The 24,443-nt window shown below is 31.1% G+C and overlaps 3 protein-coding genes across 9 annotated transcripts; 1 reads left to right on the forward strand and 2 right to left on the reverse strand.

Moving 5' to 3' along the window:
* The first annotated feature begins 889 nt into the window (after positions 1-889).
* Positions 890-6,249, forward strand: LOC119677778 (transcriptional regulator ATRX homolog). 7 transcript variants are annotated; one of them, XM_038089295.1, is made up of 4 exons: positions 890-908; positions 1,929-3,835; positions 3,911-4,774; positions 4,850-6,249. In XM_038089295.1, exons 2-4 carry the CDS (start codon positions 2,011-2,013, stop codon positions 5,917-5,919), a joined length of 3,759 nt encoding a protein of 1,252 aa, XP_037945223.1. In that variant the 5' UTR covers positions 890-908; positions 1,929-2,010; the 3' UTR covers positions 5,920-6,249. The 7 variants fall into 7 exon arrangements, with proteins under 7 accessions (XP_037945223.1, XP_037945222.1, XP_037945217.1 ...); XM_038089294.1 differs by lacking the exon at positions 890-908 and adding an exon at positions 936-981; XM_038089289.1 differs by lacking the exon at positions 890-908 and adding an exon at positions 1,004-1,118.
* A 92-nt stretch (positions 6,250-6,341) lies between these two features.
* Positions 6,342-7,207, reverse strand: LOC119680321 (mediator of RNA polymerase II transcription subunit 28). Its single transcript, XM_038093084.1, has one exon. It carries the CDS (start codon positions 7,067-7,069, stop codon positions 6,491-6,493), a length of 579 nt encoding a protein of 192 aa, XP_037949012.1. The 5' UTR covers positions 7,070-7,207; the 3' UTR covers positions 6,342-6,490.
* Positions 7,208-16,313: 9,106 nt separating this feature from the next.
* On the reverse strand, positions 16,314-19,042 carry LOC119677882 (tensin-4). Its single transcript, XM_038089441.1, has one exon. The coding sequence runs from the start codon at positions 18,997-18,999 to the stop codon at positions 16,549-16,551; it is 2,451 nt and encodes an 816-aa protein (XP_037945369.1). The 5' UTR covers positions 19,000-19,042; the 3' UTR covers positions 16,314-16,548.
* Between the last annotated feature and the right edge of the window lie 5,401 nt (positions 19,043-24,443).

Consider the following 24,443-nt stretch of genomic DNA (forward strand, 5'->3'; position numbering starts at 1 on the left):
ATAAAAGTTAAACCTATTAAGTTAATGTGCTACCGTATGAAAAGTTAAAAGGCTTAAAGGTCACTGAAGAACTCTATTGAGAATTTTAACCAGTTCAAGGTACTTTTTAAATCTTCGAGTTATAACCAGTGAATATAAATAGATTATTATTAAAAACGAAATAAAAAATAAATTCACGTGTTAGTTTATAATGAAACGCTCATACCCTATGATGAACTTTTGCATAATTTTCTTCAATGTTATATTAAACAATTGTTCTTGCATCAGGGAGGTCATGTGGATACAATCTTGAAGTGGTGCAGATTAGTCTCATGAGATTAATCTCATGTATGATGATGCAGATTTGTGTTCGTACTTATTATTCTCATAACAAATGAAAACTTCTTCTAATGAACATATTAAATGGCATCAATTTTGAACGGTAATAGGCTTTTTCTTTCGTAAGCATATCACAAAAGAACAACCGCCTATTTTAAAAATAATATATGAAACAATAACACTGCTGGCTAATTTAGTCCAACATTTTAAAAATCGCTTAACTCATGAGCAACTCAAGATAGTTGCTAAGACTTAAAATTCGTCTATTGTGAACGACTTTTGGTAGGACCTACGAAATTTTCAGTTAACTATTAACAATTTCGTTAGTTATTTGTATTTCGTTTCATCATTGTTCGTAACAAATACGTTATTTTTTTACTATTTATTTTTTTACTGTTAAATACGTTACTTTTTCTATTTATTTTTTTACTGTTAAAAGGCATGAAAAATTATATTTTATTTACATTACAATCTTTATCATGATTGCAAAGAATCATTATTCATTTTCGAAATTTTAACTTCTAATTTTATTATATATTTTGCATATAAGCCTAACAAAATTTCCATTTTGTCCAGACTTGCCTTTGAAAGTAGTGCTTATATTATTTGTGAACGCATTATGAGCCTATAATTATGCCAAAGTGTTCAGTCTATTTCATTTAGGTTGCTGATGCAAAACTTATTTTATTGTGTTATTGTGAATGTTTTATAAACATCTGAGATATTTTGTTCCTATGAAACACTGCTCTAATGCTGCTATGTATACCTAAATATTTTTTCATCTAGCGGCGTTTTTTGTGGTAAAAAATATTTTGATAATTGTTCGGCATTTAATTAAATAGTACGAAGGATGGTTAATTATTTTTATAAGTTCATAAACTCTTCATTGAATAATATTTAACATTATGCTAGCAGTTGGTGTTTGATATCGCTAAAGTTATAGGAATTGAATTTAAAAATAAAATAAAATTTGTCAACTCTTATTAATTGTTTAAATAATGTTACTATAACAAATTTAAAGCATAGAATACGCTTAAATATTATTATATGCTACTTCAGTGAATTTGAGTTCTTGAGATAGCAATTGAATTATGCATTTGCAAAAAAAATGCAATTTATGTGTAACAACAACAACTGTAGACGATCCTAAAAAAATGTAACAAAGTTGCAAAAAAATGGTGCCATTGTGGAAATGATTGTGTTGACAGTTGAAGACTAGAAATAAACGTTTGAACTCTATATTTTATTGTAAAAGAATCGGCATTACTAATAACATCAGAGATCAAAGAAATCTAACTTTTAATAATACAAACGTACGTGCATATGTAAAGAAAAAGAAATTCAGTGGTTACGGAAAAACTCCAAATAAACCGTCTTAAATAAATTTCTGCTGTACAATTGACAATAGTCGTAGGTCGTAGTTTTGTTCATATTAGAAAAAATCTGGGTTTTTTTATAATATAATATAATAATTTTATAATAATTTTTTATAATTTTTTTATAATATATATATATATATTAAATATATATATTATATATTAAATAATATATAAAATAATTAATTAATATATTAAATAAGACACACACATATAATAGTTTTTTTTTTATAGGATTGCATGTTAATGGACAGCAGTATTTTGCAATTTTTTTTTGTTTGTTGCAAGTAAAAGAATATTTTCGGAACGCATACCTATGGAAACAGTCAGAACAAATTGTAGCAACCTGATCTCCGATGAAAATTCAGGTACAGTTGTCAATAATATAAATAGTGGATCAGAATCAAATAATTCAGACGACATCGCATCAAAAATTGAAAAAAATAATGATGAAAATAGCAATACCAGTGGCAGTCTACTTTTAGACAGAAATAACGGTGAAAGGAAAGAGGACGAAAAACAGCTTTGTATAGCTCCCACAAACAATCAATTCCGCTTGCGTATTATACCAATTGAAAGGTTGCTTGAAAAACCGCCTGTGCCACTGACAGCTTCGAAGCCAGAACTTAAACTTCGTTTGCCAGAGCGAAAGAAACGAAATAATACTTCTATAATCGAATTGAGTGATACATCAAGCAAAGAAAGTGACGAAGAAATTATTATTAAACATCAAACAAAAAGACAAATCAAGAAAATTGAAAAACCATCTGCGGAAGTAGAAAAGCCATATACAAAAGTAATCAAAAGTATTTGTGCAGAAAAAAGAAACGAAGAAGTCACATCATCTTCAATTGATTTAAATTCAAAGATCGTTATTGAAGGTGATAGACAGAAGCTACGGAAACTTTGCGTGCGTTTAAAGCGTATTCCTCTTCTGCAGTTTAGTAAACAAGTAAACGGTTCTAGAATGAACACACTTACTGCAACACATTCGAAAGCTGCAACTAGCTCAGCTAAAAACCGGAAATCAATGGTATCATCTGAGTCTGATAACTCGGATTGTGAGGGAAGTAATGACGTCTCAAGTCAAGCGAAACAAGATGCGATCTCTTCAGATTATTCGGATGTGAAAAGTAGCGATAGCGAAATAATACCGTCACGTAAGAAGCGTACATTTAATAAAACAAAAAACTCTACAGATTCGGATTCTGATTTTAAACCAAAAGAAAAACAACCTCGAAAGCGTAGTAGGATTATTAAAAAATCAAGTGATGACAGTGATCAGAGTGGCGAAGAAGATGAAAAGAATAAAAATAAACGAAAGCACATACGTAAAATTATAAGCACTAAAGACCTTGACATCAGCACAAAAACAGCTACTAAAGAAGAAGAAGAACGACGGAAGCGCATTGAGGAGAGACAAAAAATTTATAATAAAATATATGATAAGGCTGAAAGTGTTGAAGTAACGGAGTTAGTTTTAGATTTTGATGAGGAATCAAAGGACCCATTACTAGAGGTAGATAAGGGAATTTTAAAAAAATTAAAACCTCATCAAGTAGCTGGTGTAAAATTTATGTGGGATGCTTGTTTTGAGACTTTAAAGGATACAAATGAAAAATGTGGTTCCGGATGCATATTAGCTCATTGTATGGGTTTGGGCAAAACCTTACAAGTCGTAACACTCTCGCATACATTATTGGTTAATGCAAGAAAAACACAAGTGGAACGTGTGCTCGTCATATCACCTCTAAGTACATTAAATAATTGGGCGCGAGAATTCAAACATTGGATAAGTTTTGCAAGGAAAAAAGAAGTAGAAATTTATGATATGTCCAAGTACAAAGATAAATCGACACGCATATTTAAGTTAAATGAGTGGTTTGAAGAAGGCGGTGCATGCATCCTAGGCTACGATATGTTTCGTATATTATCTAATGATAAGGCAAAAGGCTTGCGCAAGAAACAACGGGAGACCTTGCAAAAGGTGTTGGTAGAACCAGGTCCAGATTTAGTTATATGTGACGAAGGACATTTGCTTAAAAATGAGAAAACATCAATTAGTAAAGCAGTAAATCGAATGCGTACTAAAAGAAGAATTGTTCTGACCGGTACTCCATTGCAAAACAATCTTAAAGAATGTAAGTTTTTGTTATATATGTTTTTAAATATTTAATAATATTATTTTGTTATATATTTAATATTTATATTTTTAGATTATTGTATGATACAATTTATAAAACCCAATTTACTTGGTACTTATAAAGAATATTTAAATCGGTTCGTAAACCCAATTACAAATGGTCAATACACAGATTCTACAGACCGCGACATACGCTTAATGAAACATCGTTCCCATATATTGCATAAAATGTTAGAAGGTTGCATACAACGTAGAGACTATTCAGTATTGGCACCCTATTTGCCACCTAAACATGAATACGTCGTATATACAACTCTTTCGATATTACAAGAATTACTATACGAACATTATATGACTGTTCAACGTGATAAATGCAGTTCTGATATAACTGGAAAAGGTGCACGTTTGTTTCAAGATTTTCAGGACTTGCGTCGTATATGGACACATCCAATGAACTTACGTGTAAATAGTGATAATGTTATACGTAAACGCTTAATGGCTAATGATTCTGATTCAATGGAAGATTTTATATGTGACGATGAAGATGATGAGGAAGAGAATGGTTCTATTTCTGAGGAAAACTCGGTTGATTCATCAAAATCTTTTGGTAGTGGAGGTGGTGTTAGTGGCACAGACATAAAAAGAAGAAAAACTCGTAACAATAAAGATATTAATGAAGATAGCGATATGGAAGATACAACTCCAATTGTTGAAAAAGAGGATGACCCATCAGAATGGTGGAAAAGATTTGTCGCAGACAAAGAGCTCAATAACATTAATCATTCCCCAAAATTAGTGATACTCCTGCACTTGCTGAAGCAATGCGAAGCTATTGGAGATAAAGTACTAGTATTTTCACAATCTCTGCAATCACTTGATGTGATTGAACATTTTCTATCATTAATCAATGAAAAAACAAAAGGACAGGAAATAGAAGGTAAGTAAATATATATATATATATATATGTTTATTTAAAAGTATGCCTTTTTATGTGAAATTATTTACAAACCAGGTGACGTTGATGACCTAACTGGCATCTGGACAGCTGGGGTTGATTATTTTCGACTTGATGGTTCTTGTTCAGTTGAACAGCGTGAAGCAATGTGTAAAAAATTCAACGATGTAACAAACTTGAGAGCGCGACTCTTTTTAATATCTACACGTGCGGGAGGATTGGGTATTAATTTGGTGGCGGCTAATCGTGTTGTCATTTTTGATGTTTCATGGAATCCTTCGCATGACACGCAAAGTATTTTCCGAGTTTATCGTTTTGGACAAGAAAAGCCTTGCTATATTTATCGTTTAATTGCAATGGGCACAATGGAGCAAAAGGTATACGAACGGCAAGTTGCCAAGCAAGCAACTGCAAAGAGAGTAATAGATGAACAACAAATATCACGTCATTATAACCAATCTGATTTGCAAGAACTATATACTTATGAATTGAGACCAAGCACAGAGCGTGAAGTTCCCATTTTACCTAAAGATCGTTTGTTTGCGGAATTGTTAACAGAGCACGAAAGTCTTTTATTCAAATACCATGAACATGATTCTTTACTTGAAAATGAAGAAAGTGAGAACTTGAGTGAAGCTGAACGAAAGGCAGCATGGTCAGAATATGAGGCGGAAAAAACAAGATCTGTACAAACTGCGCAGTATATATCATATGATCGTGGAGCATTTGGTAGTCAATTTGGAAATGCTGCTGGAAGTGTTACTTCAAATAAAATATTCGGTTTTCGTTCTGATGTTCTTTTGCAATTGCTTAATATGAAAATAGCAAAAGATTTACCTGACCTCAATCAAAACCAGATATTGCAACTAGTTCCAAGGTATTTACAACAGCTTTATGGTGAAATGAATGTGGGAAATCCCTCAATGTATAAAGATTTGCTAGCATTACATGGAACTCTTGCACATCCGAGTGGAATGTATATGAATCCATTACTATATGCAAATCAAAATCCTTCAGCTGCCGGTTATTATCAAGCTCCTGCAGTGCAGCAGCAGCAACCAGCCGCGCCGGTAACGCAGCCGCCAAATCACGGGTTTAATCCGAATGAGGTTTACGAAATAGATTAAGTGAAATTATTTTAAAAAAAGCATAAAAATCGGCTATTAAAATATAATTACCTTGAATACGGATATAAAAAATATTAGTTACACTTATATGTCGGCACGTAGTTAATTTTAACTACATTTAGTTACTTGAATACATTTATATTTTTTATTTAATAATAGATAAGTTTGTTTTAGTTTTATATTTTTTTTTAGAGATAATATAATTTTCATATATATACAAACCAGCTTTGAAATAACAACATATTAAGAATGTATTTAAGCTATGTCCCTTTACTCTACTTGTATCTGATTATAAGTTTTAAAGACATGAATATATGCAGTAAATAAATTATTAATAAATAAAATTATAAAATAATTTAAAGATGTTTTCGTTAATATGGTACCAAATATTTGCTTCATTGGTTTAAAAGTATTTAAAACTAAATCAAAATAAATGTTTGACACTAAATTGTATAGATTTATTATTATTCATCAATCACAACTCAAATCGTAATATTTGATATTGTACTATTTTATTATACATTTTGTTCAGCTTAAATAACTATGTATAGATGGGAAACAAAATTCAACTTTATTTGGGTAATTTTCCCATCATACGCAGTTGCTGTATTTGTTGTGCATGTAATTTTTGTTGTTGTAAATGATGTTGTGGTCCAGGTTGCATTTGGCTAGAGGGACCTGGCATACCACCTTGAACTAGACCTGTTGGACGTACCATACCACTACTCGTTCCCATTCCAGCAATATCAGACATATGACCACCAGTGCCCATAGCTCCAACCGGCCGATTGTGCACACTTTGGTTTTGTTGTATATCTGATAGACAAGACTTCCATTCTTCTAGTCGGTTGTAGTGTTTGTTTAAGAGATTCTCCTTACGCTGTATCTCAAGACGAAGGTCTAGATTTTCATCTTTAATTAACATATCTGGCTTTAACGTAGACACAAGAAAGCGCTTTTGCAAAAAGAAAGACTCCATTTGACGAGCGACATCAATAAAGTTATTTGTTGTTTTTTGTACCTCAAGCTCAATTTCTTCTTTGTTAATACCAGTATTCGGTTCCATTTTAGTTAAAGCACAGATACATGATTGAAATGCTTCTTCGAACTCATCCATCAAATTCCCGTTTTCGTTGCTGGATGTAGCCATAATAAACAACTTTTCGTTCGCAAGAAAGTATAATAAAAAATGCAATTGCTTTATAACAATTTTTCAGATTGTTACTTTAAAGTTGACATTTGTTAAAATATGTGCTTGTTCTTTATTACACTTATTCACAATAGTATCGTGTAAATTGAAAAACTAAAATTAATAAGAGAAGGTAAAAACTACTATTCACATAGATAGGTTTTAAATTCATATATCGACTTCAACTGACAATTGACTTACGTTTAATAATATGGACTAGACATTGTAAGAGAATATACAATAAATAAATGCATATGTATTAAAAAAAATAAACAAAAAATTAAATAAAGTTAAAGTTCCACAAATTTGAAAATTGTGAAAATGAAATATTTTAAAAATATATGTTACAAATTTGTAGAAAATAAATATTTTAAAAATATATACAAAAACTTTTAGGTTTACGTAAAGAAAGTATAATTTAAAAGCGCTTTAAATTTTTTAACTTATTAGTTCCTAACAAGTTAATACGTATTGAGTCGCAAATATTCTAAACCATTACTTATTTTGTCGTAAAAGAAAATTTCAAAAATTCCTGCATTTTTAATATTGCTTTAAATAAAGTATTAATTTTAATTTTATCTTAATTATTTATTGTTATACAAAATGTATTTTGCTTGCATTATGTGTACATATGAAAGATTGGCTCTTTGCAAAAACATAACATTACTTAACATAACATCAGTTGCGTAACTACAGAGAAGCGACTGGAAGCAACGCTTTCGCCCCCTAAGAAGCCCCCTAAATTCGGGGGCCCCATTATAAATTTATGTATACATTATATTTATTTTTAATAAATTTTCGAAAGAAGGACGAAAGGTTTTTTGTTAGAATAACATAAATTTTGGTTTTTGAACAAGGTTGTATTTGTAATTTCAAGAAAATCTTTAAAATTTCTTTGTGTTGACAGTTAAATGGAGCCAAGAAAAGAAAAGAGCAAAACGAACGAGAAGAAACATTAAAGAAATTACCAAAACCAGACAATTTTCTAAAAATAAATAAAAATAAAAGTGAAGAAGTAAACGATTTAAATGATGTCTTTGCTAATTGTGATACACAGAATAAATTGACACATTGTTCAAATACTGAAACAGACTTCAAAATAATTAATGAAACCATAATCAAATCAACTGGGCACTATATTAATGTCAAAATTACTGATGATATTAAACGCTTATTAATTAATAATTCTTGCGACCACCAGAGATTACAAGGGTCATTTCTAAAGGATCCTATTCAAGAAAATATAAGTTTCAATACTTCGTACTATAATTTAAAAACAAAATATGGAACATTGCCACGACTTTAGTTATACTATTCAAAGTTATTGGATTCAGTATATTGTGAGCCATGCTGGTTATTTTCTAATCAAACAAATCAAGGGTGTTCTGGATTTTGGGATTGGAAATATTTGTCAGGAAAAATAAAAATACACACATCTATAAAAATTAGTAGGCCAATTTCAATCAAATCAAATAGTGAACAGGTTCTGCTCCCAAAAAGTATGTGTGTAAAGTTTCACTCGAAGAGTTCAAAAGCTGAGAGAGTAGTTTGAACTGAAAAAGTATATATGTATATACATATACTGATATATACTTTATGGTATTTTCGACTTTTCCTTTAATTCGTTACGAAAATGGTGACAAGCCTAATATACCCTTTCTACACTTTTTCGTGTAAAGGGTATAAAAAGATATTGGTAGGAGGCCCTTAGTTAGAATTTGCTTATGGGCCTAAAAAATGTAGTTACGCCACTGCATAACATTGCTTCGATTGATATCTTTATTATATTTCTCATTGTTTTGTAACTTTTATGTTTAAGTATTGTACTTACACTTTTATTATGTTTCCATATAATGGTAGATGTATTCAAAATATCTGTACATTGTTGTATGTTCGAAATTATTTGTTTTTATACGCAGAATTCTCTTTTTTATGAATGTGTAATTGATTTGCAAAGGTGGGTCGTATGCGAGTTCGAGGAAATTCAGGTAAAGTAAATTAAAATTTCCTAGGCAATTTTTGGACTGCACTTATGTAAATTTTTATTCATTAATTTATTCCAATTATTTATTATTTTTGGTTAAAAATTTTCAAATAAATTAATCAAAGCTAAAAATAAGTTTTCTGTTTATATTGTACAGTTTGAAGGTATATTAAACCTTCGTTTAACATTTTTTTGGCACAGAACAAAAATCAAATCAGCTATTTGAAATAAGAACAAATGAATTATAACGAATGTAAATACTTTCATATGACTCATTTGCAATGAGCCATACGAGGCCAGTGTAAATGCCATATAAACTTATTGGTTCCTGCACATATAATTTTTCAGACTCTATTGTGAATGATACTACTTCTCTTTGCTTGCTTGGCAACACTTTCGTAAAACTGTCATGCAAAGAAGATCTTTCCTGCTGTCAGGCAAGTAATACTCAGTAGTTCGTTATTTCTTAAAAATATGGATTCAAAATTGTTGGAGCTGCTGAACAAAGAAAATTGTTAGTGTCTCGGGCACGGCAAATTACGTTCTTTCGGGTTATGCCGAAAATGCATGTTATGCATAGTGTCACATCAGTATTGCCAATTTTATATTTTTACTACTTCTTGGTTGTGCCTAAATTTAAAAAGAAATTTGAATATGCTCACTTTCAATTTACCACCAAAAATAACTAGCAAGAAAAACATCATAGAGGATGTAATACTGTTAATTTATTATTATATTATCTTATAATAATTGTTAACAGTACTTGCGCGTTTCTTTAAAATCGGAAAGAGTAATAATTATATTATTAGTGATTTATAAACAAAATGCTGTGTTACTGCCATTTTTTCTCCAAAACGTACTAGAATTGTAGTAATTTGCTCCTAAAAGGCGCAAATTTTGAAATTTTATTACTAAACAACACTGTTTTGCCTTAGTGCCAGGGCACAAATACGCCGGCTCTCATGCCGGAGTTTGAACGGCCATATTGTTTTTTCTCTCATTCTCAAATTTAAAATTTGCATTGAAAACAACAACAATTGTACTCATGCCGTGCCCGAGACACTCTGCATAACATGGCCCTAACATGGCCCTAACATGGCCCTTAATTAAAATAATTCTTTATTTTTGTTGGTGTAATTCACTACTTTTTAAAACCTCTCTGACAAATACATTAGTTTCTATTAGATAAAAAATAGTCACTATTGTCATATTGGCGTTAATATTAAATTTAATAATATACATTTAAAAAATACATTATTTACTTTATACTTATGGTACGTAGTTAGATACAAATGATAATTATAAATCTACGAGTATTTTAAAAAAGTCTGACACCTGTGTCAGAAAATTTAATAAAAATAATTTTTACTGTTGTCACTTAGTCTATTGGGATATTTTTGTCGTTTCTAACTTAGTAACCTTAGTGGTTCTGGTTATAAATAGTATCTTTCTTATAAAGACATATCACACTATCTGACACATTTATTTTTTTTGTTTAAAACCAAATTAAGTTGAATCTAAAGTACTTTGAATTGTTAAATCCGAAAATGACGAACCCAAAATCTGCAGAACGGTTTTAAGGATATGGGCTTATAACCCATATCCTGGTTGTTTTACTTGTGGTCGACAGGATATTCCAGTTTTGAAACTATAGACTCATTATTAAAATAACCAATATAAATCCTTCTAAATAAAAGGAAATAGAAAATTGCAATATGTGGTATATTATTGAGCAGAGACTAATATATTCGGCAGGATATTTTGGTTAGCACTTGGGGTACTCAGCTAATTGTATCAAAACATATCATTTTGACTGCCTTTCAATTATTGTGTGCTATAACCACATCAAGTTTTGCTCCAGAAATCTAAAATACGTAGATATACGAGCGTTTTAAGTGTTATTGGAAACAAATGCATAAGAAATCAAAAAATTAACTAATGAGAAAAAGTGTGCCTCAGATTTTATAGTATGTAACTTGATATAAAAAGAAGCTTAATCGTAAATCTTGAAATAACAGAATATATAGTGTGATATATTCTGTGATCTCAAAGTAACAAATTAAAAATTTGAAATAATAAACGATTTTTATATTAATGTCATAAACTTAATTGCCATTGCCATTAACTCATTGATTTGATTAAATCATCATTAGAACTGTATGACAAAAGATTGGCATTTATTCAAAGGGTTCACTGTAGTATTAAATTAATAAGTCAGTTACGGCAAAGAAGATAAGCTTGCTAAATAATTACTACTAGTTTTTCTTCTTCCATTTTTTGCATAGATAAGATTAGGTTTCATTTGGTTTACGATTTCTATTTTTCATAAAGAAGCAATTCATACTCGTACATATAATAAATATAACAAATTCACTTAATATGCCAAAAGGTTTTGTTTTACTTACTAATTATTTGGTTTTTTTATTTGTGTAGCTGTTGCATTTTATATATGCAAAATATGTAAACAAAACTGAAATGCAGTTGATCAAGGAGTGCATCTGTTTTCAAACGTGTTATAAATTGCAATTATATTTTTTAAATATTGTATAAAAGACTTGTAACAAAAATTCATTAGAATTTTGATTTATTATGCATTGAACGTAACTTTAATTTATACACATGTTAATTTATTGGTATACGAGTATGAAATACTTTAGGATTTATATGGTGTCACATTATTGATAGCCACTGTGAATGCAAAGAATTGTGCAAGTAACCTTTTTGTTTTCTGTATTAGGTGGCGAAGCATCAAAGCCTCCGTGTCAGAAGTTAACCTAAAACTAAACTATTAAACCTATTACGCATTATTTAGATATCGAAATCCATCCAACCTAGAGAGAAGAAATTTGGTTTTAAAGTGGAATCGGTGGGGGAATGATTTGGGTTGTTGACTCGTTGAAAATGACAATCTCAAACTCTCGTAAATGAGAATAATTAAAGACCAAAGAATTAGAAGTTCAGGAAAGAAAGAAGTAGTGGTAGAAGAAGAAGAAGTCGAATCTGTTTTGGTAAAGTAAAGTAAAGAAATATGAAAAAAATCATATATGTAATATGCATAAGATTGGTATAAACTAAATTTTTTTAAGCAATGTCTGAGTTTGCAGAAAGGTACTCCCTTTCGCTTAGAAAACTATGCTATATAAAGCAACCGTAAAGCAGTTGAAGAAAGTGCTTTACAACTGTTTTGTCATTATCTAGCGCATACGAAAACAAACCTTCACAGAGAGATATGTTACGTGAAGTATTTTGCTAAATTATATATCCAATATAAGAATTTGTGGAATTTGAACTATTTTTGTGTGCTGGAATATGGAAGTATAAAGACACGGAATGGAAATTAATAAAAATTATATTAGAATATATTTGCTCACTTTTATATGATTATTTTCTGGTAAATATATTTGAAAGTGTGATGCAATATAGGTATTGAGATAATGTTAATTTTGTTTAAAGTCCCTATTGGTTTTATGATGCTGTTATACCAGCATACTCTAAGCACGGGCAGGATTTGTTATTATTGAGCAAGAGGCTTGGAGCTTCATTTGTAGTTCTTCTGCTTCAATGTTCTAATCGTTATATATTATCTGCTTGTGATATGGGAATGATATTTAGTAAAATTATTGGAGATATACTTCAATTTAAGGTTAAATGTCGTGCCTACTCTTTAGTTAATTAATTTTAATTCTACATTTTGAAAACTATTTCTTTACCCAAAATAAGTGAGATTAAAGTTGGTTTGAAATAATGTTAGTAATTTAACATTATTCGAAAAGAATATGGAATTCGTCTCCGTTGTATTGTACGCAACACATTAGGCAATAACGATGTAATGCATCAAAATATAATCCTCTATTTGCTTGTTTTACTTTTATTAAATAGAATTATATTTTATTTTATTTCCATGTTGGTTTGATGTTATTATCCAAAGCTATTGTAGTTATATCATCAAATGTGAAAATTTATATTATTTTTTTTAAAAAGAAAAACAGAAAATTAAAGACGGAGAAAAAAAAAGCAAAAAAAAAAATTAAATAGAAGAGATTTAATATACGAAACGGATCCAATGCATAAAATTATTATATAAATTTAGCAACATTTGAAATATGCCATAATATACCAACGAATATACATATATATCAAAGTAATATGAAAATTTTGTTGAACTAATTAAACTAATTAATACATTAAAACAATAATTTAGTTTTTTATGTTAGTTATTTTATTATTTTTTTTTAATATTATTTTCAATTATTATAATAAAGGCACATATGCTTATGACTGCAACATATACATTTAAAATCATTCTAAATATTTCGTTTTTCTAAATTTTAATATACGTATGTATATAATAACAACAATGAATGAACCAAACAGTTTGTTTATATATGTATGTATAAATTTTTATATAAATAGGTAAAAAATTAAATTAATTTTGCAAAAGTTCAAACATATGCGTTATCTTATAAACAAAAATAGTTTCTGATATAATTTTACAATTTTCAATTGACATCACACATAGTATTGCCTGCCTGTCGTTCTTGCTCAACTTCCATGTCTACAAACCATAAGCTCTTATAGTTTTATAAATAATAAATAACAGTAGCGAATTTATGTACAAATAAACTAAATTTAGTTGAAAGCTAAAATTTAGCTCTTGACTTGTGAGTATAAAATTAAAGACTTGTGAGTATTAAAAGACTTTAATACAAGATTTTTAGACTAACCGTGAATTAGTGTTTGCTTTTCTTAGTTTTGTATAAGATGTAGCGATATAAAGAATTTCTAACAATATCATCGAATTTATTAGGGCAACACCAATTGAACAATTTAGATATTGACTAATACTATACCATATTCTAAGAAGCAATCACCTAACAATGTATGTATGTATTTTATAAAATTTATTTAATCAACAACAAATAAATATTTTCGACATTGTCTAATATTTTATGAAAAACGATTACGAGGGTAAGGGGATTGTATCAAGTAATTGTCACAAAACTTGATCTATTGAATTTTGCTATATGCATGTAGTGTCCGCTTTTGAATTGATCGCAAATGCGCTACTGACATCTATTCACTTTTAACTCGTATAACGCAACTCATATGACTTGCAATTGAGTTTAATTACAATAATAATGATCAATCTAAAAAAATGAAATGAATTTTTCTACAATTTTAAAATGAAAATAATAGAAAGTATTGTTCTGATTCTGATTTATGTATATTTGTGTTTAACGTTTTAGCCGTTTTTTATTTTTTTTTTTCATATTTAAACATAGAAATAGAACAACGTGTGGCATTATTTATAGCTGCTTGCCTTCCACTTGCCTTTATACACATTTACATATATGAAAAGAATGTAAACACATTCCAAAAAAAGTTAAAATCTTAAAACGCTTGAATAAATTCAAATGTTTAATAAATTTTTTGCTTGGATGTTCTAAACCGCTTTCAATTAAGTTTAAGAATAATTTTAACATATGTATGTATATAGATAAATACACACAGCTTCGTATATAAATACTCGATAGCAAAGGCCAGTAGAAAATCAATTTCTTAATGCGCAAAAACACAAAGCGATCAGAAATAATAAACAAAAAATAATTAAGAATTTCAATATTCCATATGTAGAAATGTACAAAATTAAGTGCAATTTATGATATAATTATACATTATAATGCATGAGCATTAAATGTATATAACTAAAAAGAATTTTGTTTAATTTAATTTTAGTTTTTATAATTTCAAAGAAAAAAAAGAGAAGTACACTAACAAAAAATGTGGAACTTGTTTGGTGCTTTGGCGTATGAGTAATGCTTTTATGTGATTCTAGTCTATGTTGCTGCGGAGGGAAATGTGTGTCTAACTTTCCGCTATTTAATAATACTAAAAGATATTTTTCTATTATGAATATATATAATTTTAGTTCCTACGTATTTTTTACTGATTTAGTGCAATTTTTATTTTTATTCTTTTTTTCGGTGTGCTTCTTCTTACAAGTTAAAATGAGGTATGGCTTTAGCAACCATACGATATGATTGTTGGTAGAAGAAGGTGTGATATTAACACATCCTTTCTAATCATAGTGAATGCTTAAAAATTATTTCCTTACACTATTTGTGTGCGGCGAAGGCATTGTGTGCCTTGAAATGTATTCAAATATAATATTAAAATTTGACTTTATTATTATAGATTGCTGAGGTGTGCCGACTTCCGAACTTTGTTTTTTAAGAATATTTGTGAAAAATCACATTTATAACATTGTTAGCATATATCATATTTTCACTGACTAAGCAAAAAAGGTTAGTCCGTAGTTCATAACTATTTACATTAGTATTACATACATATAATAAAAACCACAAACAATACTTAATATAGATTACAAATACGATACACATTCACTGTAGCGTAGGCAAGCTATACGTTTTAAGGGTTAACTTAATATCTCTCCACAATTGCTGTACCGTAGACAAGCCAATCGTTTTGATTAGCTTCCATTTGAAATATAAATTCCATTATTGCTTTAATAAGAAATTGCTTAATTAGTATACAAAATTAAATAAAAAATTTAATAACATAATATTTGAGTGTAACATTGATTCGTGGTTTTTATGTTAGAACAAATAAATCGGTTCAATCATACAAACATTATTTGTTCGCTGAAATTTAGTCTTAATAAAAATTCTAAATTTAAAGATTTTCAAATTAATTTTAAACTAGATATTAAAAACAGTAAAAGCTTTCAAAATATATTTACACAAAAATGTTCGTAAAACCAATATGTTTAAATAAAACATCTATATAGAAGATTGAAAGCAAGGTTGCAAGGTTGTGGCTACACCTAATCTAGACCAGGCTAATTTATCCCTGTTAAAAATTAAGTTACTTAGTTAAAGATAACTTAGTTGAGCTACTGACGAATCAACAAAAAAAATTGCTTAATGTAAAAACATCAATTCAAAATGATTAGTATCATTAATTAATATATGCCATAGATATTAAATAACGTTTAGATATTATTAACGAACAACAGACACAATATTAGTTTTGATTAAAAGTATATTAAAGCTAACGAAGAGAATATATCCTTTAAATAAGTTTCTTTTTCTATTAAAAAATATTAAAATGATGTTTATATTGAAAATTCTTTCAGTATTTCATTCAAATATATATATACTTTGAAAACATTTCCTTGACAAAGTTTTTTATTTTTAAGTGCTGAACTTTTGCAAGAATTTTTTGTTTTTTTTACCTTCGTCACTTATCGTTAGTATATTTTATAATTCGTTATCACACCTATGGACACACTTTTCTAATATAAACCAAATTAAATCTATAATAAAAATGATACCCTTTTCTTTTCACCAACTGTCATCGTTGCATATCCTTCACTTCTCTTATTAGCTGCTAATCTGTGTTTAACTCCAAATTCCTCACTTAAATTCAGGCCTTCTCAAAGCACGTAGTTACGCTGCTTTTCGGTTGGAAGTGTCTTATTCGCGAATGACACAATTGCCGATGCTGGTTGAGTAATAGACAGATCACAAAAAACATGACACTGGTTATCTTTGGAGCTGGATGAACGCCTTGCAACAAAAGCAAATATTGTTTTCTTCAAGTTGCCAACTGTTTTCTTTTGTTCTTCGCCATTCTGTTCTTCCTGCATAGTCCAGACTCGATGATCTGGATCAATAGCACAATACGATATGATGTCGGCTGCGTAATGTTTGCGAAAGAATTTTTTGCGTGTATTATCTGTTAATGTTATGCCTTGTTGTGACACCTTAAAGTGCACAACAGTCGGACTTGGTAATGATTTTTGTGCATACAATTGGCGTATAGCCTTGCGTATTGCTTCTTCGCCGGTTAGAGATTCGGTTTCGCACGAATATAGCCACAATACATTGGTCGCAGCGCCTTGTGTAAAAAGATGTTTTTGAGCTGGCGTCAGTTCAAGCGATGGGACTAGATCATCTTCCGGTATACGTAGTAGACATGGCAAAGCCAGCTGATTGATAGAATGCTCATACACTAATGCACTCAAACTGGTAAAAACCGGTTCATTGGCACAACCCTTCAAGCGTACACCCCGTGTTGTGGGTTCAATAAGAAAATGTCGCACTAGCTCATCCGGCTTACCGGAATTTGTTACACCAGGTGGTGGTTGACTTACACGTAGCACTAGTCCATATGCATTCTTATATGTAGTCGAATCACGTACAATAAATGTCCCTGGCACGGCATTTATGAGCAATGATATAGCTTCCTCCCTCGACAGATTTGGTTTATACCAGAATTTAGAAGAATCTTTTGCAAATTTAACCAGATGTGCAGCTACTTCCTGCGGTTCACTATTAATCATTGAGACGCTTGAATTTAATCGAGGTCTATAAGCAGTTGGATTGGTTTGGTAAATTGTTTCTGCAGAGTAGTTATGTATTTCAGTAGCTGTTGATTGACCGCCATTTGGACTATGAGGCTGCGTTGATGCGGTGTTATAGTTGCCAAATGGTGTACGTGGTGTAACGGGGAAAGCTGGCGTTTCTGGACGTGATACACCTACCTGCTGTACAGTTTGTGTAGATGTTGAAGCCTTAGCGGTAAGGGGATAATCAGTAATTGACAATTCTGGTTCATATGCATTGCGGTATGTTGTAGTGGTAATTGTTGTTGTTGAATTAACACTGTTTTTGTTATTCTGCATACTGTTATTGTTATTGCCAGTCACTTGTCTCGTAGTAGTTGCATATATCGGCGACAAGTCACTACGACTGCGTGTTCCTCCCAATGTACCGTCATAGCTGAAATCATTGTTGATGTGGCTTTTATTGTTGTTGCTGCTGTAACCAGACAAATTTCCATTGCCATATGTGGTGTACTCTGTGCGCTGTATATGTTGTTCACTTAGTGAACGATTGTTGTTGTGATTCATTGGTAATAGAGGTCGTTCGCGTTCTTGACTCGCAAAACCCACTGCAGATGACTTCGACGATGTTGTTTCTCTGACAGCATTCGTCGAGCCGATTGTGTTATAATTTCGCTCCGAATATGCTGTTTCAGGCGCTACTGGTATATCTCGCGTGCGATACTGTGACCATGAACGATCAATGGTATTTGCTCGTCGTTGTGGTGAAGGTGCATCATCTAAATTCAAATTAAATTCAAAATCGAAATTATATTTATTCTGTCCATTTGTCGGCCGACTAGCGGTAGTTGTTGTTAAATATTGGCGCTGTGGTGGCTCCGGTTTGGCATTTCGCAAATCTGGCATTGTTGAACGATGTTGATATTCATTGTAGATCTTTTCACGTCGCTGGCGCAATAATTCCTCAAAGTCGTTTCGTGTTGGAGTCTTACGTAGAGTATTGCTGCTACTAATGCTGTTGTATTTGTTTGAATTTCCATTTAAGCCGCTACTGCTGTTATCGGTCGTGTCATAGTTGTAGTGGTAAGTATTCGCGATGGTATTGGTAGAACCTCGCGTAGGTGATCTACTATTTAGACTCTTGCGAACAAGCAAAGGACTAGTCAGACGTGGTTGTGTCTTAATCATTTTACCATCCGTTTCAGTTTTCCTTGAATTTATACTTGACGAATGGCCTAATGAAGCATTTCTGGGCCCATTATTATTGTATTTGCTTAAATAATCGCTATCGCTGTACAAATTGAATCCACTTCTATCTTTTGTTAAACCAAAGTCTATACCACTGTCATCAGTGCCACCATTTCTATATAATGCACTCGCGGTTGTGCCACTACCAACACTACGCAGTTGCGTTGATGTTTTATTTATTTGCCCGTAACTGAAAGGTAACGAATTTTCACGGGCGTGATATGGAATGGCACTGTTTTTAGTTTCTTCACTATCCGAAACGGTAGAAAAACTTTCGTATGGTGACCGCATAGTTCGCAAATATTTTCAAGACTGATTGACTGTCTCTCAGATACAAGTTATCGTACTCACAGTCACAACAATGCACACAAATAGAATCAAACAGAAACAAACACATTTACGAACACACTCAAACTCAGTTAAACTTTCAATTTAGCCATATGCGCCTATGTATCTGCTGTCAGTCTGTCTTCCAGCGTTTCTCATACCTTTCCTTCGTTTGGAGCTTACAACGTACAACGTACAACGTACAGCATATGGCTATATGGTATTTCGTATTTCGTGGTGCGAAGATATTTCGTATGAAATCGCTGCGCGAACACGAAAAATACAAACAGCACAAACTCAGTCGTCTCTGCCGCACACAAATGGAATTGCAAGCATAATATTTCTATAGGTCCATCTATGTATCTATACAACTGTGCGAGTATCTGTATCTTGTGTCGTTCTTTGCCTACTGACTTTGCAAAGGTGTTTGGTGTTTTGTTGTGTTCGTATTTTGCTAGTGATGTCATCCGCTTGTTTGTTCATCGTTTCGCTTTTATGCTGTTGACTCTCCGCGTACATTAATTTATCTCTATTCGACTCAATTCAATCAAATAAACATTTCAGTGAAAGATACATTGTTGTTGTTTCTCCTACAGATATTAGCGCAGTCTAAGCAGTCTGATGACTGAGACAATGTGCCCGCACAAGATTTACAATATGTACTTGGGTAGAAATATTTCATACAAGTCTGTTACTTTTCGTACGGGTCCAACTTCAGAAACTGCTTATTTGCCAGTTGCCTTTATAGGGCTCTGACCACATATCACAATAACGACATTGTGGAGCATATTCCATGGAAATGACAATAAGCATTTCAAATTAAAAATTTCTACTTTAAACTATTTTCATCCATTTTATCAATGAATAACGAAGCAGATATAATCAATTAAATAGTACAAAATTTTATAAAAAAATAAACGTGAAGATTTTGCTTTGAGTGTGTAGTCAGTGTACGATTGCAGTAATGAAATGTCAGTTAAGGCGGAGGGGGACTTGCAATCTTTTATATATTTTCTAACAAAATTAACGAATTATATTAAAACATCACCCAAGTTATAAAGAAAGCCTAGAAAATTAATTTAAAAGCGCAGACTTTTCAGTTTTACAAAATAGTTGTAGTTAACATATACCAGATATATAACACATTAGTCAATAATACGGGTAACTAACTAAGAAAAACAAATTTTTTCTTCCAAAAATTGATTTTACTCATCATACAATACAATCATTCCAACGCTTCTCTTACTTCCCGATGCCGTGCTTGTAGAAGGATTTGTCTTTTACCTCAAAATAGGTTTCAGTTGCAGCAATTACTTCTTCATCTGAGATGAATTTCTTACCGGCGAGCATTTTTTTGAGATCAGTGAAAAGCCAGTAGTCGCTGGGGGCCAGATCTGGAATATACGGTGGATGAGGAAGCAATTCGAAGTGTAATTCGTGCAATTTTGCCATCGTTTTTGTTGACTTGTGGCATGGAGCATTGCCTTGATGAAATAAAATTTTTTTCTTCGCCATATGCGGTCGGTTTTTCACAATTTCTGCTTTCAAACGATCTAGTAATGCCGTGTAGTAGTTACTATTGATGGTTTTTTCCTTTTCGAGATAGTCAATGAAGATTATACCATGTACATTCCAAAATACTGAAGCCATAACCTTCCCAGCTGACTGTTGTGCCTTTGGAGGCTTCGGACGTGGTTCACCGGTTGCAATTCACTCAGATGATGATCGTTTTGATTCCGGAGTGAAGTTATGGATCCATGTTTCATCTATTGTCACATATCGACGCAAAAAATCTGATTTATTACGTGTAAACATGGCTAAACACTGCTCTGAATCATCAACACGTTGTTGTTTTTGATCGACTGTGAGTAAACGCGGCACCCACTTTGAAAAGAGCTTTCTCATGCTCATATGTTCATGCATAATTGTAAACACACTGCCTTTTGATATCTTTACGGTCTCAGCTATCTCATGCAATTTCACTTTACGATCAGATATAACCAATTTCTTGACTTTTTTGATGTTTTCTGGAGTAACCACCTCAATTGGACGACCAGAACGTTCACCATCATCGGTGTCTGTACCACCACGTTTAAAATCAGCAAACCAATAACAAATAGTTTTTTTCGATGGAGCAGAGTCCGGATAACACTTTTGAAGCCATTGCTGAGCTTGTACAGTATTTTTTTTTCATCAATAAGCAATGATAAATTAACACATGAAGTTTTTTTGAATCCATTGTTTTGAAAATAACAAAAGTAGCTTCATTTAAAAGGCTCTCACTTTTTCCTGACTAATCGAAATGTCCTGAAATTTTACACATAGTCTTTTGAAGGTTGGTATTTTATAAAAGTCATATAAATTTGACAATGGCAACTTATTGACTGATGTGTTATGTATAGGCATACTTGTAAGAGGGATTACTATTACCATTAAATTGTACTTACTATCTTCCAGTGGAATATATGACTTTCTTTATTTTTTACATCTATCATACTGTATCCGACACTGTTATACATCTGTAAGAAATTTTTATTCCTTCATACCGTTAAATATAAGTCATAAGGATATAATACCATCATTTGTTCAAATTACGCAATATAACGCAATATAAATGTGAAGTTCGGTTTCGTATATTTAATTGCGAATCTATGATTTTTATTTGACAGGGTTCGATACCTAACAGTTGCAGTTCAAAAATTCCACTAACGAAAAATTCCAAAGTCCACTGATATCTTCATTATGTTCGTGTGAACTCCAATACCCTTATTCCGTTGCATTGCAATAGTTAATGTTACTCCTAAGATAATGTTACTTTTTTATGCTTCTTGTATCACACCTATCTATATTTAACGAAGTAATATATGCAACCCTGGAACTATGATCAGCCGTTAATATTTCCGTCTTCTCTACTTTATGAGCAACAAAATGGACACGTTGTTAGATGTATAAAAATTTTAGAGTTTAAATAAATATTTTAAATCCTGTTCATATTATTATTATTGTTGGACTCCAAAATTTACATTGCATTTCATTTTTCTTTGGTATATACTACCTGTTATAGTCACCGTACGTTTCTTATCATACAATTCGGTCTTTCCTACCCGTACACTTGCTACAAGTGCTGGTGCGTAAAAGAATAATTATAAACTATAATTCCAACCATAAATCTGAACTACTTAGTAATACGGTATCTATCCTGCCGATTCACTACGTAATAGGAAGATATACTATGAAGCTAGATCTACCGTATAATGAATTTTGTCAAGGTTGTGGCTCTGCGGTTGAGCAGGACTGTGCTCAACCACATGTGTCAGTGTCCATCTTTAGCAAGAAGATCTTTAATCTTCAAGGCCTATTTTCTTACCGACGTAACAAAACTTAGTCAATTTCATAGAATTATCACTTTGTTCATCTTTATCTAATGCGGAAGTCGTGTCTTTCCAAGTTGCTCGTACGCTGACCGCTAGTCGACGCATGTACAAACGCTGGTCCTGTGGATCCATAATGGACCAATATTTGAACTAAAGTAAGCTTTGGGCACAAAGCCGTCACTACAACCTAATCTCACCTGCACTTGCAAGACTTTGATAAGATCTCTTGGTTCCAATCTCTATTTATGTAAAATATCATCAATTTTACTATATATTTATTTTAATACTATATTATTCTAATATTCACATTATCGTATATAAATTAATAAGATAGGAATTTCAAATATAAACTCGCATATGTGTAAGTTTGTGAAGAATTGAAACTATTGATATTTAAGGTGTAGTGTGAACTAATGCAGAACCGTTATATTTTTAAAAATTTCTTTTGTTTTTTAACGCTGTTTTTCCAAACTTTTGCAAAAACCAAACGAATTAAAAAAGTTCAAAAGTTTACAGTATAACCAAAAGACGGTTGTACCATCGGCACCTGGTCCCAGTAACGACGCTTATATTCTAATGTAGTTCTCGTCACTGATGCAACTAGAAGTCCAACAGAGCGTGCTCAGCATAATAGTGATTATTGGTTTATACCTATTGACGCTGCTACTCAAACAAGAAAATCTACATTTGCTACGAGTGAAATTTCGCAATTTCTATACCATCACCACAGGTACCATCAGTTCCCGCAATACGGACAAGGAATGATACTAAACGCAAGTAAAGCTTTTGTTAGCAATTAAGTTTAATTGAAAGTAAGAGAATTCTCCATCAGTTCTTACAAAAAGAAAAAATAATCCAATTCGATGCAAGCAAGAATTTAATAATAATTTAGTTAAGTTTAATTAAAAGCGGAAGAAATTAATTTACACACCTGTATATAAACAATATTACACCAACACCAAGGTAAAAATTTTTAACGCTTGCGTCAAATCGGTACGCCTATATGGATCGGAAACCTGGCTTGCTAACTTCAAAATCGAAAGAAGATTGCAATCATTTATCAATCGATGACTGGGCAACATATTAGGCATATGGTGGCCTAGACGGATTTCAACTGAAGAGTTATGGAGAATAACGCACCAAACAAACGTCAAAAGCGATATAAGAAGAAAGAAGTATGGTTGGATTGGACACACACTGCGTACGCCTTATGAAGATATCGCGCATGCTGCACTTACTTGGAATCTCCAGGAGACTAGGCGCAGAGGCAGACCTGCAATGACCTGGAGTGCAGCATGAGACGGGCAAATCGTTTAACGAGTTGAGAGGAATACCACAAAATAGAAACCAGTGGAAAAGTTTTGTAGACTCTTTAAGTTGCTAATGGAGTATGGAATAATAATAATAATTATATATAAATAATATAATTTAAATAAATTTTTTAAAGGCTATTTATATATTTTGTATTTCTTCATTACTATTAAAAAAAATATATGTGTTATATAATTTTTTTTTATATAAGTAAAATATTTATATTTCATGTATGAATATCACTAGTTTTTATATAGTTTATAAGAGTAACTTTAATAATGAAAATATAAATACTGGAGTATCTAAACTATTAAAGTTCAGCATTTATTATGCATGTCCATAGATTGGATAGAACATAGGAAGAAAGATTCATGCTGAAATCAAACGTCAACCAACTTTTCTAAAAGTTTATATTGTTTTGCTTTTAGAATTCTATTGTGTTAATAATAATACTGAAGCATATATGAGTTAATAAAAATAAGAGAGATTATTGTTTAAATAAATGTTTATGATGTTAATGATTAGTCTAATATTAGAAATTTAATGTTTATATATACATGTTATATATATGTTTCTAAAATTGAAGTACATAATTATTTTGAACTTAAATCTTGCAAATACTTTTTTGTGAAATACCTTTTATGAATTAATAAAAATTAAAAAACAAAAAATGTATTTTATTTTTAATTAGCTTAACTTTTTTTGAAAAAATATTAACTTAAT

Source organism: Teleopsis dalmanni, chromosome 2, assembly GCF_002237135.1.
Source record: "Teleopsis dalmanni isolate 2A chromosome 2, ASM223713v2, whole genome shotgun sequence".
Lineage (NCBI taxonomy): Eukaryota > Metazoa > Arthropoda > Insecta > Diptera > Diopsidae > Teleopsis > Teleopsis dalmanni.